The sequence below is a fragment of the Loxodonta africana genome, chromosome 15 (genome assembly GCF_030014295.1).
Source record: "Loxodonta africana isolate mLoxAfr1 chromosome 15, mLoxAfr1.hap2, whole genome shotgun sequence".
NCBI classification, from domain to species: Eukaryota; Metazoa; Chordata; class Mammalia; order Proboscidea; family Elephantidae; genus Loxodonta; species Loxodonta africana.
Window position 1 is genome coordinate 48655433 of NC_087356.1, and position 18364 is coordinate 48673796.

Sequence of the window (18364 nt, forward strand, 5' to 3'; positions counted from 1 at the left end):
CCAAATTTGGACTTCTCGCCTACTAGACTGTGAGAGATTAAACTTCTGTTTGTTAAAGCCACCCACTTTTGGTTTTTGTATTTCTCTTATAGCAGCACTAGATGACTAAGACACTAAGTGTATTAGCATGCATTTTCAATAATGTCTAAAGGTAATATCTGAGCAATATAGAAACCTTAGGTCACTCTTATTGCTATCACGCCCTCTCATCTTACATAACGCTTTTGCCCAATCTTACAGGATTTTACCTCAAATTAGAATTGAGTGCTATTCTTATTGAATTAATGTTTATTCACATTTACTCACATACTTGTCAGCATCCTTCCTTTGCTCCACATTTTTTCTTGAATTGCTGACCTTCCACCTGGGATCATTTCTGCTTGCAGTATGTTCTTCAGAACATCTTTTTTGGGGTTCACTAAGAGAATTAAGCTTCAATGCCCTAAGGTATACGTGGTATCTAACTTCTCTGGTATGAATTCTGGCCACTTTCAGCAAGAGCCTTTACTACACCCAGATAGCCAAGGAGTAACAAGAGGACATATACTCCATGCCAAGCTTTGCTGTCACACACGTTGGAACCAAACAACCAAATTGCTGTTCTCTCCCTCATTGAATGTGACCCCTCAGGCCACCCTGGAGATACATGGCCTGCAGTGCAACCTAGAGACACTCTTGCCTCCCCCCATCCCCCCCCCCCAGCCCCACAGCTAAGTGACCAGTCAGCACTTATGAGACTCTGTCTGGGATGGTGAGGCTGGTAATTTTTATCTGCTCCTGGGCTGGGAGACCCTCCCCTTTCTCCCAGCTGATTGTGCGGAGGTAGAAGTAAAGTTTTTTGTTTGTTTGTTTTATTCATATTTGCCTGAGATCACATATGATTACAGAATAAGAACCTGCTAAGAAGTAATGTTTACCCAGATAAAAACATGAAAGTCATTAAAGATTTTGAAGACTTCTTAAGGTCTAAAAATAGCCATCATATGGATACATGATAATCTACATAACAATTTACCTACTGTTATTTTGTGTGTGTGTGTGTTATTTTCACAGTTTCACTATTGTAAGCAACACTGTGTATGATATTCTTGACATAACTTCTTCTTGAAAAACTACTTATAGATGAACTCTTAACCATCCAAGAAATGTGTTAAAATAGAGTCTTATAGGTTGGGCCTATCCATGGATTGGATATCTGAGCCACTCCTCATTTTCTCAAATAGGATGATCTGGGAAGAAAAGAAAAGTTGACAGTAATCAGTACAAGATGGAAAAGATACTGCAATTTGTACTCTTGGGGTGAGATATCAAGGCAGACATGGAGGGACTTACCTCATTGTTTTCTGGATGAAGCCAGGCCCCAGGAAGGTAAAGTGTTTCCTGAGGTCCAATATGCCAATATCTCCCAAGGTTACGCCCGTTGATGAACACAAATCCATAATTCCATCCCTGGAAAGAACGGAGGCTAGAGACTAGGAACATTCACACTAGCAAGATAAAATCTAAGGCACTTGGGGGGTCAGAGTGAGACTGAGATGCTTTATGGCACTGAAAGTGGAAATGAGTTCAGGATGGGAAGTTCTGCCCTGCTGCACCAGATCTAGGAATGACAGAGAAAACCATAAATGAAAACAACCCTTTAATGGTAATATGTACTATCGTTGTTTCTGCCCTATGTTATATTTTTTAAAAAGTGCATGTTCTGCTTGCCAGAATTAAGTAACAGGTAACAGAAATGAATTCTAATGCTGACAATAGCTACACAAAATACATGTTGTAATCTATTTGCAATACAGTGAAGAATTTCAGCACCAAGATTTAGAAGAAGAAAATCCAGAGACAAGAAAACATTGAGGCATTTTTTCCACTAGAGGCATCTGTATGTTCAGGAACAGGTAGCTGAAATTAGATATCAGGCAGTCTTATTAAAGTACTCCACACTCTGGTTGGAACCCTAAGGGGCTACACCCAAGGAGAAGAGTAAACTAGAAATAAAAAAGTTCTCACAAATGTTGAAGATTTGTTTCAAATCATTTTAACCCTTGTAATTGCAGTAAGGTGACCTGGGATTGCTTGTGTCCCCAGTCATTTCCAGAAGTGAATGTAAATCCTCTGAAGGAAGATAACATCATATTAGGCCTTGAATTATTTCTAGCATTTTTCATATATAATGCTTGACACTCAATCAAAAAAATAATCAGGCAGATGGGAAAAAAAGACATTGTGATCAAAAACCAAGAGGAATAACAGACAATGGAAACAGACACACAAATGATCCAGATAACAGACACATGCTTAATAAATTAATATGTTTAAGGATATAAAAGACAAGATTGAGAAATTTGACAGTGAAGTGGAAACTATAAAAAAGGCAAAATTATAGAATGAAGATTCTAGAGCTAAAATATGCAATCATTGAAATTAAGAATTTGATGGATTTTTGAATAGCAGATTAAAAACAAAACCAAATCTGTTGCTTCAGTTCGATCCCAACTGGGTGGCTCAGGAGATTTGCAATCACCTGCTAACCTAAAGGCTGACGGTTCAAACCTGGGTTTATGATTGACTGCTAACCTAAAGGTTGACGGTTCAAACCTACCTAGCAATGTTGTGGAAAAAAGGCCATAAAAATTATAACCAAGAAAACCCTATGATGAAGTTCTACTCTGTCACACATGGAGTCCCCATGAATAGCAGATTATTGTTGTTAATTGCCATCAGGTTGATTCCAACTCATAGCGACCCCATATGTGCAGAGTAAAACTGCTCCATAGAGTTTTCAAGGCTGTGACCTTTCAGAAGCAGACTGCTAGGCCTGTCTTCTGAGGCATCCCTGGGTGGGTAAGAACCACCAACCTTTCGTCTAGTGGTTGAGTGCTTAACCATCTGTGCCAACCAAGAACTTCTATGAATAGCAGATTAAACCACACCAAACCCATTGCCCCTGAGTCAATTCTGACTCTCAAAGACCCTATAGGATAGAACAGAACTGCCCCAAAGGGTTTCCAAGGCTGCAGACTGCCATAGATGGAAGCAGACTGCCACATCCTTCTCCTGTGGAGTGGCTGGTGTGTTCGAACCACCAACCTTTCGTTTGGTTAACAGCCGAGTGCTTAACCACTGTGCCACCAGGGATCCTTGAATAGCAGATTAGACATATAAAGAATTAGAAAACCAAATAATAAGTTTGAAGAAAATTTCCAAAAGAAGCTCAGAGAAACAAAAGAATGCAAAATACAGAAGACGGTAAGAGACAAGATGGTCTAGCACATAAAACTGGAGTCTACAAAATGTCTAACTCAAAGACAAAGATTGCTAGATTAGATATTCAAAAAATAGTTCTATGCAATATGAAGAGAAACATGTACAATACAAGGGAGTAAAAAAAGATAAATAAAAAGAATGGAAAAGGATATAATATATAAGCCCTAACCAGAAGGAAGTTGCCATAGCGCTATTAATATCAGAAAAAGTATACTTTAAGGCAAGAAGCATTACTACAGTTAAAGATGGATATCTCTTGATGATTAAATTCTAAATTTTGTGGAAGCTAAAAATAGAGATTCAAAATACATAAAGCAAAGTTGACATAATAACAGAGAAATAAATTCACAAACACAGTGGAAAATTTTCATACAACTTCTTAATAGCTGATAAACAAAGCAGACAAAAATCAATAAAGATATAAAACAATCAAAACAAGGTGATTAACAAAATTGAACCAACTGACACATATAGAACATTTATCTAACATCTATAGAATATACATATTTTTCCAAGTACACATCAAAGCATTTACAAATTTGACTGTATATTGAAATATAAACAAGTCTTGGCATATTTTAAAGCTCTCAGTCAGTGCAATTAAATAAATTGATAAATCAATAACTATAAAATATTCAAATGTTTGGAAATTAGGAAATACACTTCTAAATAGGTCAAAGTAGATATCACAACATAAATTAGAACATATTTTGAATTAATTGATGATAAAAATAAAATACATACATGCCTATGGGAATCAACCAAATCCATGCTTAAATGAAAATTAAAAGCTTAAATTCATATATTTAAAAAGAATAAGTAATAATGCTCCAGAGAGACTGACAAAGAAAGAACAGAGAATGCACAATCTACAACAGAAATATAAAGGGAACATTACTAGAGGTGATCTAGACATTCAAAATGAACAGGTTAAAGGCAATACATTTGAAAATTAGATGAAATGGAAAAATTCTCGGAAAAAATACATTTTATCAAAACTAACTTTTAAAGAAACAGGAAATTTGAATGGTACTTTAAACTTTCCCACAAAGAACATTCCAGCCCTAGGTGGTTTCACTAACGAAATCTACAAAATATTTAAAGACTCATACCAATCTTACACAAACTCCACTTCCCACATCATTTTATGAGGGCCCTAAACCTTCGTACCAAAACCTGACAAAGATATCTCAGTCATGAACATAAATACAAAAAAAAAGTCTATAACTTAATTACTTATAATAGCCAAACACTAGAAATAACTCAAATGCCCATCAATAGTAGAATAGTTAATTATGGCATATTGATAAAATGGAATCCTACATGGCAGTGAAAATGAACAGATCACAGCAACGTCAATAAATGGATGAATCTAAAAACAAAGTTGAACAAAAGAAGCCACCTTAAGAAGAATGTTTGCTGTAGAATTCAGTTTACACAAGAAATGGGAAACACTGAACCAGAGTATTAGAAGTCAAGATAGTGGTTACCTTTGGGTGGGGCAGTGATTGGGAGCGGCGGGGGGGGGGGAGGGGGTTGACAATATTCTACTTTTTTTAAATCTCAGTATTAATTATAAGGTGTTCACTTTGAGATAATTTATTAATCTGCACATTCATATTTTGTGTATTTAAGCTAAGTGTGTTTATACATTAAAAAAGATATACTAGGTAAAAACTACCCCCCCCAGAAAAAAACAAGTCACAGAATACAATTTATTGTGTAATACTGTTAGACGAAAAAATGATTGTGTGTGCATTTAGAAACACCTAGCCCAACTTATATATGAAAACGCACAAACTGTGGGCAGTGTTCAGCTCTGAGAAGGAAAGAGATATTGGAGTGGGGGTGGGTTTGCCATATTCCTTTTGTCTCTTACTCTCTTTACTTTCTACATCTTGTAGACAGAGATTGTATTAGAAAGGCTGAGAAATGTTGGAAGCATTTGTTGGAAGTGAGGAAGAGGAGAAAAGGAAGGAAGGAAAGAATCCCTATCAGGAACATATGTCTTTGCTTCAGGGTTCTTTAAGAGTCATTGGTTGGAACACCAGGAACGGAAGAGAGCAATTCACTTACCAGCAGTCTCAGAAAGGTGTCCTTGGGAGAAGGGCCAGCCATCAGGGTACCAAGGTAGAAAGCAGGACCCGAATAGCTCTCTGGGACAGGCCTCCAGGTGGCAGAACGAAGCCTGAAAGAAGAGCCAATAGTGAGGTAGAAGAAAGCCCCTTCCCAGCTTTAGGCCCGATATTGACCCCCAAGTTTCCTTCTTAGAGACTAGGATTCTGTTTCCAGCTCTACAACACGGTTTCAGTGGGATGCAGTAGACTTAAAAAAAAAAAAAACCCGCTGCTGTTGAGTCAATTCCAACTTATAGCGACCCTATAGGACAGAGTAGAACTGCTCCATATGGTTTCCAAGGAGCACCTGGTGAATTCAAACTGCTGACCTTCTGATTAGCAGCCATAGCTCTTAACTACTACACCACCAGGGTTTCCTGTATTAGAGTAGAAGGATTAAAATCAGAATTATGAGACAAGTTCTAAGGTTCTAGTCCTGATTCCAAAGCACTCTATAACCTTGGACAAATCACTTCAGGTCTCTGGGTGTTGGGTTCTTTGCCTGCAGGTGAAGAGTTTGATCAATGATCTCTGAGTTACGTGATTTCTCTAAGTGTCTATTGGGCATATACAGGAACATACCTCTCAAAGAAGTTCATTTTCATTTCCAGAGAATAGATAGTGAAACCTTTCAGGGGAATGTTATTGATGCCAATAAATCCAGTTAATCCTGCAGGTGGAAGGTAGGAAAGAGAATATGAACAGGGGCTGGATATTCTCCAGAGTTGGGGACAAAGAAATAGACATGTATGCTCTTTGTGACAAGGGCTCACCCGTGACGGCAAATACTTGTCAGGCCTGCTATGTATGATTGAGGGTTTCTTACTGTGTGTTTCCTGTGTACATCCTACAAAGACAGCTCCTGCTTAACAGCAGAACTTTCCCTCAAATCCCCAAGAGGAGCTTGGGCACCGAGACTAAGAAGGGCTCCTCTTCACATAGAGGTCAGAGCATTGGAGAAGTAAGAGGAGAGAGGCAGGTGCACGTGAAGGAAAAGCCTCAGTGGCATGGAGAAAGAAGAAGGCAGCCCAAGGGTCCTGGCCCAGGGCCCTGGGGAGGAAGAAAAAGTATAAGGGGGAAAATGTTTCTAACATTTTTAATGCTTAACATTTAAGAATTCGAGCACCTTGAATTATTTATTACCCCAAAGATATAACTACAAATTTCCCTAAGTAAAAGGAAAGATAGCTTTTTAATGATGAATTAATACTAGAAACGCTAATTGTGAAGGAAATTTAGGTAAGGGGTTTAACTGACAGAGTAACACCCCACATAACTACTCCACTTTCCTCCCTGCAGGACAGGGGCAGGGAAGGAGTTTGCACCTTTAGTTCTAGGGCATTGGTATCCCACTGCCTCGGGGACCCTATTCCAACCCCAACATAGCCCCAGTCCCAGGGGTCAAATAACTTTTGAAGATAAGCTAGGGCCTCTTCTCAGGCAGAGCCTACCTTTCCGTTGCTCTTGAATTTTCCACGAAAAATTGACTCGTCCTTGATTCTCCACCAGGATCCTCAGAAGCTGGCAGCCCTGTTTGGGACAGGTTAGCTCATGGAGATTGTGGGGCTTTTCCTATAGAGCCCATTCTTTTCCCTAATAGAAGACTTCAGAACTCTGTAATCCTTAGTTCTTATAAGGACCCCTTAGTGTTCCTGTTCCATATCACTCTTCCCCTTCCCCCTCTGCTGTCCTACCTGGAAGGATAAACTCGGTTGTACCATTTATCTCAGACCCAAACTGGGGCTGATGAGTGACTCAGGGCTGTTGGAGCAAAAGAACATCCAAAGGGGAAATTCCACTCATACTAAAGCTTAGAGGCTGCAGCTCCTGACGTATCCAGGCCTAGGGAATGCAGTTATAGCCTTACACACTTCCTGATGGGACCCTAAATTAGGAGCAATACAGAAGGATAGTTGTAGGGAAAGAAGGGAGTCTATCTCGGGACCAGGGCATGTTTGCATTAGACTAGCACCCAGACTGTTGATGTTGTTGTTGTGTGCTGTGGAGTCAATTCTGACTCTTAGCAACCATATAGGACAGAGCAGAACTGCCCCATAGAGTTTCCTAGGCTGTAATCCTTAAGAGAGCAGATCACCAGGTCTTTTTTCCCTCAGAGCTGCTGGTGGGTTCGAACCGCCAACCTTTCAGTTAGCAGCCAAGCACTTAATTGTTGTGCCACCAATATATACCTTGCAACCCTTGGTATATACCTTGAATTTGGGAATGTCCAAGTTCCGAGTATCATCGTCCAGAACTCCTATAATTGCCTCATTCAAAAACACCTGCAAAAGAAGAGCTGGAGTAAGACTGATGGGCCACCTAAAGAAAGGGAGAAGAAAGACCCTGGTTTAGTCAAAAGGTGGTTGTTATGAAAAAAGTGGTGGACACTGGTGCTCCCAGATGGCTAGAAGCTGTTGGGAAGTTGCAATAATGCAATATCCTTAAAGTAAGTACAATAATGGACCTCCTGGCCACCTCTCATTGGACTCTGTACTGGTCAGGAACTGAGATGAGTGTCTTTGTTCAATGACTGGGTCCAATGTCAAAGAGAAAGGAACAAAAGAAAGAAGAACAAAGAATCACCCCAGATGGGGAAGCGTGTGGCAATGACAACTTCCCCTGCACTTTGTGATACGGATAGAGTGGGTTGGCCCTCAGCCCCCATTCCATCCTCCATCTGCTGAGCCTCCATGCACTGTGAAGGCAGGAGAGCTCAAAACTCCACTTGGACTTTATATCTAAGATTTCATACATGATTTCACTTAGGCCAATCAGTTAGATGTGTGTGAAAAAATAAAAGCAGATGCTACACTTTACAGCTTCCGCCATTTCTGTTGGCAAACGTGATCATTGAGCAGTAGGTTTGCCTGCAACTGCATTAATAGAGGTCCACTGACCAGTCACTAGACTTATGGGTGTAGAGATGCCTGTAGCTGTGTAGCCTCAACTGGCATTTATTTTCCCTCCTGCATTTCAAGCTCCGGACATCATCAACTTCTTTCAGGCCTAAGAGCCAGCCGTGCTCTCTTCTTCACTCATGCTATTCACTCTGCTCAGAATACTCTTCTCTCTTTCTTCACCTCACTAACTCTGGCCGATCATCTAGAGCCAGCGTAGACAGCATGTACTCCAGAAAACGGCCCTGACCTCCCAAGGCTGGATAAGAAGCTCATCTAAGAGCTCCACAGTTGCCTATTCTTTCTCATCATAAAACGTCCCACATTGACACACCCTAATATTGATACGGATTCTCCATTAGACCTTGTCTTAATTTCTTAGTGCTGTTGTAACAGAAATACCACAAGCGGGTGGCTTTAAAGAACAGAAATGTATTTTCTCACAGTTCCGGATGCTGGAAGCCCAAATTAGGGTTTTGACAGCACTTATTCCTTCCTTGTAGGTAGTTCTGGGCATTCTTTGATTTCTTGGCTTGTAGACAATCCTCACATGGTGTCGGTCCCACCCCACACTCCCTTACGTGTCTGTGTTTGTGTGTGCGTGTCTGTGTCTATGCTGCTCTTTATATAATGCAGAAGTGGTTAGGTTTAGGATCCACTCTACACCTCAACTGATTGATTGATTACATAACATTAGATTGCATTATGGAAAGTGATTATATTCTATTACATTAGATATAAGGTCATTACATTACATTGCCACAGGTACAGGGGTTAGGATTCCAACACATACTTTGGGGGGACATAATTCAATCTATAAGAGATTTAAGTTGTGATAAAGCAGAAAGCAAGTCTGTTTGGTTTAACTTTGTATTCCCAATGTCTTGCACATGTTGTTGTTGGGTACCATCAAGCTGATTCTGACTCACAGCGACCCCATGAGACAGAGTGGAACTGCCTCTTAGGGTTTCCTGGGCTGTAAACTTTATGAAAGCAGATCGCCAGGTCTTTCTCCCAAGGAACTGCTGGGTGGGTTCAAACCACCAACCTTTTGGTTAGCAGCTAAGCGCTTAACCATTGTGTCACCAGGGCTCCTTGTCTAGCACATAGTTGGTTCTTAAAAATACTATCAAATAAAGTTGACTACTTACTACTTTCCCCAATAGCAGAGTTAGGCTCAAAGTTTTGCTTACCACCGTGGACAGCCTGCTGATGCCTACCTGTGCCATATCTTGAGCATGAACATACAGATGACCTCCAGAGCATATGGAAGTCTCATAGAGTATGAATCCATAGGACTGACCACTTCCATGGTTTATAGGAAGATTCTCCATGTTGACTGGTATATTAGATGTCACCGGCTGTGACAGAGATAGGGCAAGAACAGAAGCTAGGGTAATGAAAAGTCAGGAACCTTCCTTCTAATACTCTTGTCACTTTTTGTTGTGCCACCTAGTGATCCCAAAGGTTCTTTCGATGGGAAATACTAAAACAGATGCTATGTAATAATGCCCTTGTACTTTATATCTCAACTAACTAGAAAACTAAGCAATGGTGCGGAGATGGTGAAGGAGGAACAATTGCTTTAATCATGAGAATTGATTAACAGAGTAAATAAACTGTGTTTTAAGATAGCTGAAGTCTAATTAAGAGTCATTCACTAACCAAACATCTATTTAGCATTTATAATATCAATCACTAATTTTTTTTAATAGAGCAGTGATAGCAGAGGTAAAAAATAAACCCGTTGCCATCGAGTCAATTTCAACTCATAGCAGCCCTACAGAACAGAGCAGAACTGCCCTATACTGTTTCCAAGGAGCAGCTGGTGGATTCGAACTGTGGACCTTTTAGTTAGCAGTCTGAGTTCTTAACCACTGCACCACCAGGGCTCTACCAGGGCTCTTAAAAAAAAAATGCCATAGCAGAGGTAAAACCAATGTGAATCCAAAAATTATATTTTTCGAACAAATTTCTCCATTTCTTCCAAATAGGACAGGTAGGCTAATTTTAAAGGGAAAGCAGAGGCTCAGAGAAGTTCAGTTAGCTAGCCTAGTTGATGGTGAAGCAATGACAGAAACCCAGTTTCATGGGTTCCTATTTCTGTAGCTTTTCCCATATAGCTCATACAGTCCCGCACACCAGCATTCAACAAAAGGGGGAGCTTCAGTTCATCTGAGCTGGGAAACAGGATTCTCTAATACCCTGTTACCCCTACTTATTCTTCAAGTTCAAGCTCCTTCACAGTCTACCCTGAAGGAGGCTGTGGCTCTTGCCCCACAGTTCTATATTTGGGTAAAACATAGAGGATTAGCTTCATAAAAAAAAAAAAAATTTTTTTATTTTTTTACTCCCCAGTAAAAAGCTCCTTGAGGGAAGCTCTACTCTGTGGCCTAAGGCCTTCTCCCCCATCTTTCCAATAGCCACCCCTATCCCAGTGCTCAGCAGCACTCACCTCATTCAAGTACTCCAGGGCATCCCACAGTGGCAAAAAGAGTGAAGGTCTCACAGCAGGATACATGGTCTTGGGAGCAAGATCAGGTAAGGGAGGCAGGGGAGTTGCTGCAATGAACATGGGCCAGGGTATCTGAAACTACCACTGCCTTCTTTAAGCCTCCCCAGCCCTATCATTAACTCTTGCATCCCAGAGCCAACAAGAGAAATGAGTCCTAATCTAGGACACGGAAATGCCTCTCCAAGGGCAATAATAACAAGGCCATGACTAAGTCGGAGCTTTTGCTGATAAATACAGAGACCTCTAAGAGTTTATATCGGTCTTACAGACTGAGGGCTCTTAGGGAGTGAGAACTCTGCCTTACACCTTTTGGCAACACCAATGCTAACCAGTTTCTAGTATACAGTAGACGGTTAATTAAGTTTATTCAAATAAATAAAATTAAGCAGAACAATTTTTGTTATCTATACCATGAGCTTTAGTAAGAGTAGTAAAAGCTTTAATCTTCACGATCATCATAACCAAAAAAAAACAATCAAAACCAAACCCATAGGAGATGGGATTATTATCTTCATGTTTCAGTGAAGAAACTGAGGCTTAAAGGGCTTAAAATACTTAGGCAAAATCGCACAGCTTTTAGTAGGAAAACCAGGATTTGAAGTTAAGGTGGCCCTTGCTCTGAAGCGATTCATTAAACTGCTGTTCCCAGAGAAGTCCTTCCATTTCCTCACCCTTTTTCAGAATACAGACATTTCATGAGAAGGACTATCCCTCAAATTTAAATGGCTGCTGAATACCTAAGACGGATCCAAAGAGTTTTCGAAGCTTGAAATATTTTTCCGTGTAATCCCCTGCCTCTGTCAGCACAGCATCATAGTCTGCAAGACACCAGGGACCTGTCACTGGCCATTCAGTCCTCTACAACAGTCTCTGCTTCAGCAGAGAGCCATGAGAGATTCCTGGACTGGCAGTGGGGTCGTAGCCACAACCTGGAGACAGACAGCAAGCCAGATGGGAGACATCTCTTCCCTGCCTCCTGAGAACTTTCCATGCCAGGCTGGGTTTCAGGGTGCAAAGCAAGTCTAGGAATCCTTCCTACAACCTTCACTGGGGGTTTGAGGCTGCTATACACTGGGCTCACCGCTCTGTCTCACATTCCATCCATACTCTTAACTTTCCCCAGTCTGGATGGCCCAACTGTGCTGGCATGGCAATCACTATTCACTTGCCATCTGTATTAGAAGGTACAGCGTGCTGGCTCAAGGCAAGGGGTTGGTGCACAGATAAGCAATACAGTGCTACAAAGTCTCAGCCTGTCCCATCTACTACAAATGACAGTCAACCGGGGCATTATTAAGATCACAAAAGAAAGGAAACTAGACATGAAAATTGTCAGTACCCCAGCATATTGCATAAAAAACCCAATGAGGTGTGAGCATGCTTTTAGTGCCTTCTCTATAAACCTCCAGTGCCATTCGTGCTGGGGAGGTGCCCACATCAGAGAACACTTGCCATAGCTTGTGACAACACCTCTGTGCTTCCCAAGATATGTGGCTCCATTCATGAAACCAAAGTTGGTTCCACCATGGAACATATATGCGTTGAAGGAGATCTCAGCTTTGATAAACTCTAGCACAGTATGTTCAACCTCTGCGGAGGGAGAAGATGAAAATACAGAGAAAATTACAAATTAAAAGGAGAGAGAAGTCACTGGTGAAGTCTTATCACTCAGCCCCACCCCACAAGTCAACTTAATTATTCAACCTCCACTAAAATTCCAACCAGAACATGGGTGAAATTGGCCAGAACTATACTAGAAGACCAAGTTCTGTCAACACCAAAGGCCATTTCTAAAAGTTCTTTTTCCCATGGTATTGATATAATTTGACTACCAAACTAAATCTATTGAATAATAATAGACCCTTATGTCACCTAAATATCTAATTTTCATTAAATGTTTTGAAACTGTACAAGTAATTAGTATGCCCTCATTACCGCCTTCTAGGACAATGTACCTGGCAACACTGGCTTAAAACCACTCTTCTTAGGGCCGTCTCTAATGACAAACACTTACCCTTTGCATCTCTAAGGAAGTGTTGATTTCCCCATGTGTCGAACCATCCAACCCAGAACTCCATAATCATAATGGGCTTCTCACTCTAGAAACAAACCAAATAAAATACTAAGTCTAAACAGTCAGATGAGAAACAAAAAGAAAAAACAGAAAACAATCTAACAGATGAGAATTTGAAAAAATCAGGTTTCTTGCCTTACCCCAATTCAGCGTTTTTCCTTTGTGATCCAAAATTCCTTATTTTACCATTCTCTCACCCATTATACCTTCCCACCATCCCTCCTAAATGTCTATGGCCTTCAGGCTCCTTCCAGCTTTATGTTCCTTCCTGCTACACCTGGAAAACACCATCAGGAATCTCAACCTAGCCCTACTGGAGGCTGGTGTGGGCACTCAGCCTGAAAAGTTGCTTTTCTTAGCTAATCCCCAGGGTGGAGATGTTTTCTGGATCCCATGCCTTCTTCTATCTTGGTTTATTTATTTCCTGCACCATTCAAATTATTCCATAAGGACTAAGGTGCACCTGACTCAAGCCATGGTGCTTTCAGTCACTTCATATGCATGTGAAAGCTGGACAATGAATAAGGAAGACTGAAAAAGAATTGACACCTTTGAATTATGGTGTTGGGAAAGAATATTGAATATACCATGGATTGCCAGAAGAACGAACAAGTCTGTCTTGGTAGAAATACAGCCAGGGTGCTCGTTGGAAGCGAGGATGGCGAGACTTCATCTCACATACTTTGGGTATGTTATCAGAGGGACCAGTCCCTGGAGAAGGACATCATGCTTGGTAAGGAAGAGAATCAGCAAAAGAAGAAGATCCCCAACAAGATGGATTGATACAGCGGCTGCAACAATGGGCTCAAGCATAACAACGATTGTGAGGATGGAACGGGAATGGACAGTGTTTTGTTCTGCTGTACATAGGGTCAATATGAGTCGAAACTAACTTGATGGCACCCAACAACAATGGGAAATAAATTTTCTCAGTTCTTACATGTCTGAAAATGTATTTATTCTACCTATGCACTTGATTGATATTTAGACTGGGTATAAAATTCTAAGTTGAAATTTGCTGATCTTCAAAATTTCAAAGGCATGTTCCATTCATTTCTATCACATTTTAAAACCTATACAACTCTGATTCTTGTTGCTTTGTATGTAAGCCTATGGTTTTCCCCCTCTGTAGGTGTTAATTTCACAATGTAGGTCTTTTTACCATTCACTGTGCTAACCACTAGATGGGTGTTTTCAATCTAGAGATACACATCCTTAGTTATAGGCAATGTTGTTATGTTAGCTATTTGTAATTTCCTTTCCTCTGTGTACTCTGTTCTCTCTTTTTGTCGTTACTATTAATAAGATGCTTGACCTCCTAAATTGATCCTATAAGGCATTTATCTTGACTCTTATACTTTACACCTTGATGTACTATTTCTAGAAGATTTCTTCAACTTTACCTTCCAACTTTCATATTTAAATTTAAATTTCAATGAGTTCGTTTTGGTTTTTGATTATCCTTCTTAATGTCCTGCTATCCTCCCATGGACAAATAATCTTATATCTTTCTATGCACATTAATAAGCATCTTTCATATTTATTGTTTTCTGAATTAACTCTATTTCCTGGTTTCCATTTTCTTCTTTATTTGTAGTTTAATTACCTTCTCACTGGGAACTTTTATTAGATAAATGCTGATCCTTGATTTTCCATTTATCTTTAAGAGGGAGGGATGATTTCTGGTTTTAAAATGGTACTGTACTATCAGTGTTCTTGATTTCCTCATCTTGGAAATCCTCAAAATCAAAATGAGTAATGAGAATGAACACACAAAAAATATTTTCTATGAATTTCAGAGACATCTGAAACTTCAAAATATGAAGTAAAAGGAAAGAGTGCCAAAAGCACTGAAGATCTAACAGAGGTACCAAAAAACTGCAGAGAGAGGATGTCTTTCACTGAAGATTTCAGGAAAGGCTACAGGGCAAATTTCTTCTGAGAAAGTATCTCCTATAGTGTTATATTATCTCCAAAAATGTCTTATTTGCAATTACAGAACAAGGTGCACAAGCTGACAAAGGGAGTACACTCTACATAATTCACTGTAAGAAGCTTGTTGTCATTAGCTTCCTTGGAGTTGGCTCCAACTTACAGAGACCTTATGTACAACAGAACTAAATGTTGCCTGGTCCTCCCGTGGCATCCTCACAATTGTTGCTATGTTTAAGCCAATTGTTGCAGCCACTGTGTCAATCCGTCTCATTGAGGGTCTTTCTCTTTTTCATTGACCTCTACAAAAGACAAAAGCATAATGTCTTTCTCCAGCAATTGGCCCCTCCCGATGACATAGTAAGCAAGATAAACTAGCACCATCCTTGCTTCTAAGGAGCATTCTGGCAGTACTTCCTCCAAGACAGACCCATTTGGTCTTCTGGCAGTCCATGGTATATTAAATATTCTTCACCAATACCACAATTTAAATGCATTAATTCTTCTTCAGTCTTCCTTTTTCATTGCCCATCTTTTACATACATGTGAGGCTATTGAAAAGAGCACGGCTTGAGTCAGGCACACCTTAGTCAACAAAGAGGTATCTTTGCTTCTTAAATAATAAAAAAAGGAACAAGAACAGAATCTATTTTAAAAACCTATTGGAAGACAAGAAGAAAAAACACAGGAAGAGAAATTACAGAGGAGAAACATTCCATTCACTAAAAATTTTCCATGGTACAGGTCAAAACTGTGACTGAAATATATTGTTGTAAAGTTAAACATATCAATGAAATAACCATTTCAATAAATCAAGAGCATAAAAGAGAACTAAAAATGCTGAAGGAAGACGCAACAAGAAAACATAGGGAGCTAATGTATGACCTGAGAGAACAAAAAACAAATAGAAAGGACAGACAACCATCTAAAAAAATTAAGTCAAAATGTAAGTAGCTAAAAGGAAAATAAACACTGCAAGAGACATGAAAAGCAAGGTAGCAAAAAGTAAACAAAATTGAATGGAAATGAATATACAATAAAAAGTGTCACAGGGAAACAGTCCTAGCGCAGTCAGTGAGGCAGAAGCACAACATGGCTGTGTTAATGTCAGCCATACAATCTGACCCTTGATCAGATTTTCGCTTTATAATATTTGAGTCACTAGGGAAATATTTATCCTTGGTGGTCAAAACCAGGGTGTGAAACAATGTGCTCTAAAGGATCCTGACACAAGTGTCCATTTGTACCCTGAGAATGCACGTACTCAGGAAAAGTGCTGCCTCCAGCAAGACGTTTGTGCTGCATAGATGAAGAAAATGTGTGTAAGCCTCTTGTGACCATTTCTAAGCATCCTGTATTACCTGTAATCTTTAATTTTAGCCATTAAGGACTAGTAACCAATCAGTCTTTTATAATCACACCCTATAGACCAGTCAAGAACCTTGCCCCCACCTCACGAGACCCTGCCTTGCACTTCCCAAATCAAAGATGAACCAATCAGAGGTATCCTGCAACTAGTTCCTGCTTTGACAGTATAATTGTCCCATGCCTGGGTCCCCTCTTCAGACACCACTGTCTCATTTCTATCGGCTGTGTTGTTCCCAGTTCAAACTGTAACCCGTGTCTAGAATAAACCTCTGTGATTTTATCTTCAAAAGCTTTTGTCTTCTGTACCATGGTGACAAAAGGATTAGAGAGAAAATGGAATGAATGAGATGTGGAAGATAGGCAAATTTCTCATTATACATAACTTGTGTCCCTGAAGAGAATAAACCAAATAATAAATTAAAAAATATATTTAAAGATATTACAAAAGATTTACACAATTTCCAGTAATGATGAGCTATATTATTTCAACAAACCCCTCACTGAACACAAGAAAAGATGCTGGATAGAATATAATATCATCTTAGACATGGCTGTTCTGTTCAAACAACTGCTACAAAAGACCTCTTTAAAATCTGAAAAACCAAAATGTCACTTTGATGACTAAGGTACACCTGATCCAAGCTATGGTATTTTCAATCGCTTCATATGCACGTGAAAGCTGGACAATGAAAAAGGAAGACTGAAGAAGAATTGACACGTTTGAATTATAATGTTGGCAAAGAATATGAACATAACATGGACTGCCAAAAGAATGAACAAATCTGTTTTAGAAGAAGCACAGCCAAAATGCTTCTTAGAAATGAGGATGGCAAGACTTTGTCTCACGTACATTACACACATTATCAGGAGGGACCAATCCCTGGGGAAGGACATTATACTCGGTAAAGTAGAAGGCTAGTGAAAAAGAGAAAGCCCCTCAACAAGATGGATGGACACAGTGGCTGCAACAAAGGCTCAAATACAGTAACAACTGTTGAGGATGGTGCAGGACTGGGCAATGTTTTGTTCTGTTACACATGAGGTCACTAAGAGTTGGAGCTGACTCAACGGCACCTAACAACAAAAACAAAAATATAGCTGAAAAGAGAATTAGTGAATGTGAAGGTACGTCAGAAGAAAGTATCCAAGAGGCAACACAGGAAGACAAAAATATACAAACTAAAAAGACATAAAGCATATTTGAGAAGGTCTAAAATAACTTAGTTGGAATCTCAGAGTGAGACAATATGGCAGAAACAGTATTTGAAGAAATACTTGCTAAGAATCTGCAAAAAAAAAAAAAAAAATCCTACAGAACAACAAGTTTGCCTCTTTATACGGTCTTTCTGACCCTGGGTTTATAGTTCTGTCAAGATGATTTGCTAGGCCACAAACCTGCAAAGTGATTGGACAATTCTTCAAGGCAGAGGAAAAAATTACCTTCAAAGGAACAACAGTTAGCCTGACACAAGACCTCAAACGCAACAATGAGGCTAACAAACAATGTACTGAAAGAGAATAACTACCAAATTATAACTCCAGAGCCAGTGAAATATCATTCAAGAATGAGATTTTAAAAGAAAAAAGTTTTCCATAAACAGATATCACTAAAGGGATTTCTAAAGGATATACTTCAAGAAAAAGAAAAATGATCCTATATAGAATATCTGATATAGGAAATAATAAGTAGCAAAAACTGGGCTAAAACTAAATGAATATTGACTGTACAAAACAAATATAAAAATTTTTCTAGGCTTTTGAAAAAACAGAAATAAAATACAAGAAAAAATAGAATGAGTTATTGAGGAAGTAAATGGAGACAAAATGTCCTAAGGGACTTGTACAATCTAGGTAGAGGGCAAGAATATTGCTTAACTTTAGACTGTGGTAGGTTAAGTACTTAATTTAAATTCCAAGGATAACTGTGAAAAGGTGAAAAATAGGATTTATAACTCACATATTGTTACAGGGAACAGGAATTGATAAAAATACTGAAATCCATAAAAAGAAGCCAAGATTGTAAAGCAAAAGGCAAAAAAGGACAAAAAGAAAGCACCTAAGACAGTAGATTTAAATTTTAGTATATCAATAATTACATTAAGTTTAAATGATTAAAAGCTTCAAATGTATTGTGTCAGGCTGGGATAAAAATACTCAACTAATTTCTGTTTACAAGAGACATGTCTAAAAAAGCATA

At 39.3% G+C, this 18364-nt stretch overlaps 1 protein-coding gene across 1 annotated transcript in view; it reads right to left on the reverse strand.

Annotated features, from left to right (window-relative positions):
• Window positions 1-992: 992 nt before the first annotated feature.
• GLB1L3 (galactosidase beta 1 like 3) overlaps window positions 993-18364 on the reverse strand; it is a 63522-nt gene continuing 46150 nt past the window's right edge. The window contains exons 12-22 of the mRNA XM_023557008.2: window positions 12808-12892; window positions 12246-12383; window positions 11531-11611; window positions 10734-10840; window positions 9499-9639; window positions 7592-7663; window positions 6833-6911; window positions 5964-6051; window positions 5341-5452; window positions 1333-1449; window positions 993-1229 (exon numbers count right to left, since the gene is read on the reverse strand). Of these exons, the coding sequence (XP_023412776.2) occupies window positions 1164-1229; window positions 1333-1449; window positions 5341-5452; window positions 5964-6051; window positions 6833-6911; window positions 7592-7663; window positions 9499-9639; window positions 10734-10840; window positions 11531-11611; window positions 12246-12383; window positions 12808-12892 (1086 nt within the window). The 3' untranslated portion in view covers window positions 993-1163. The remainder of the gene's footprint in view (window positions 1230-1332; window positions 1450-5340; window positions 5453-5963; window positions 6052-6832; window positions 6912-7591; window positions 7664-9498; window positions 9640-10733; window positions 10841-11530; window positions 11612-12245; window positions 12384-12807; window positions 12893-18364) is intronic.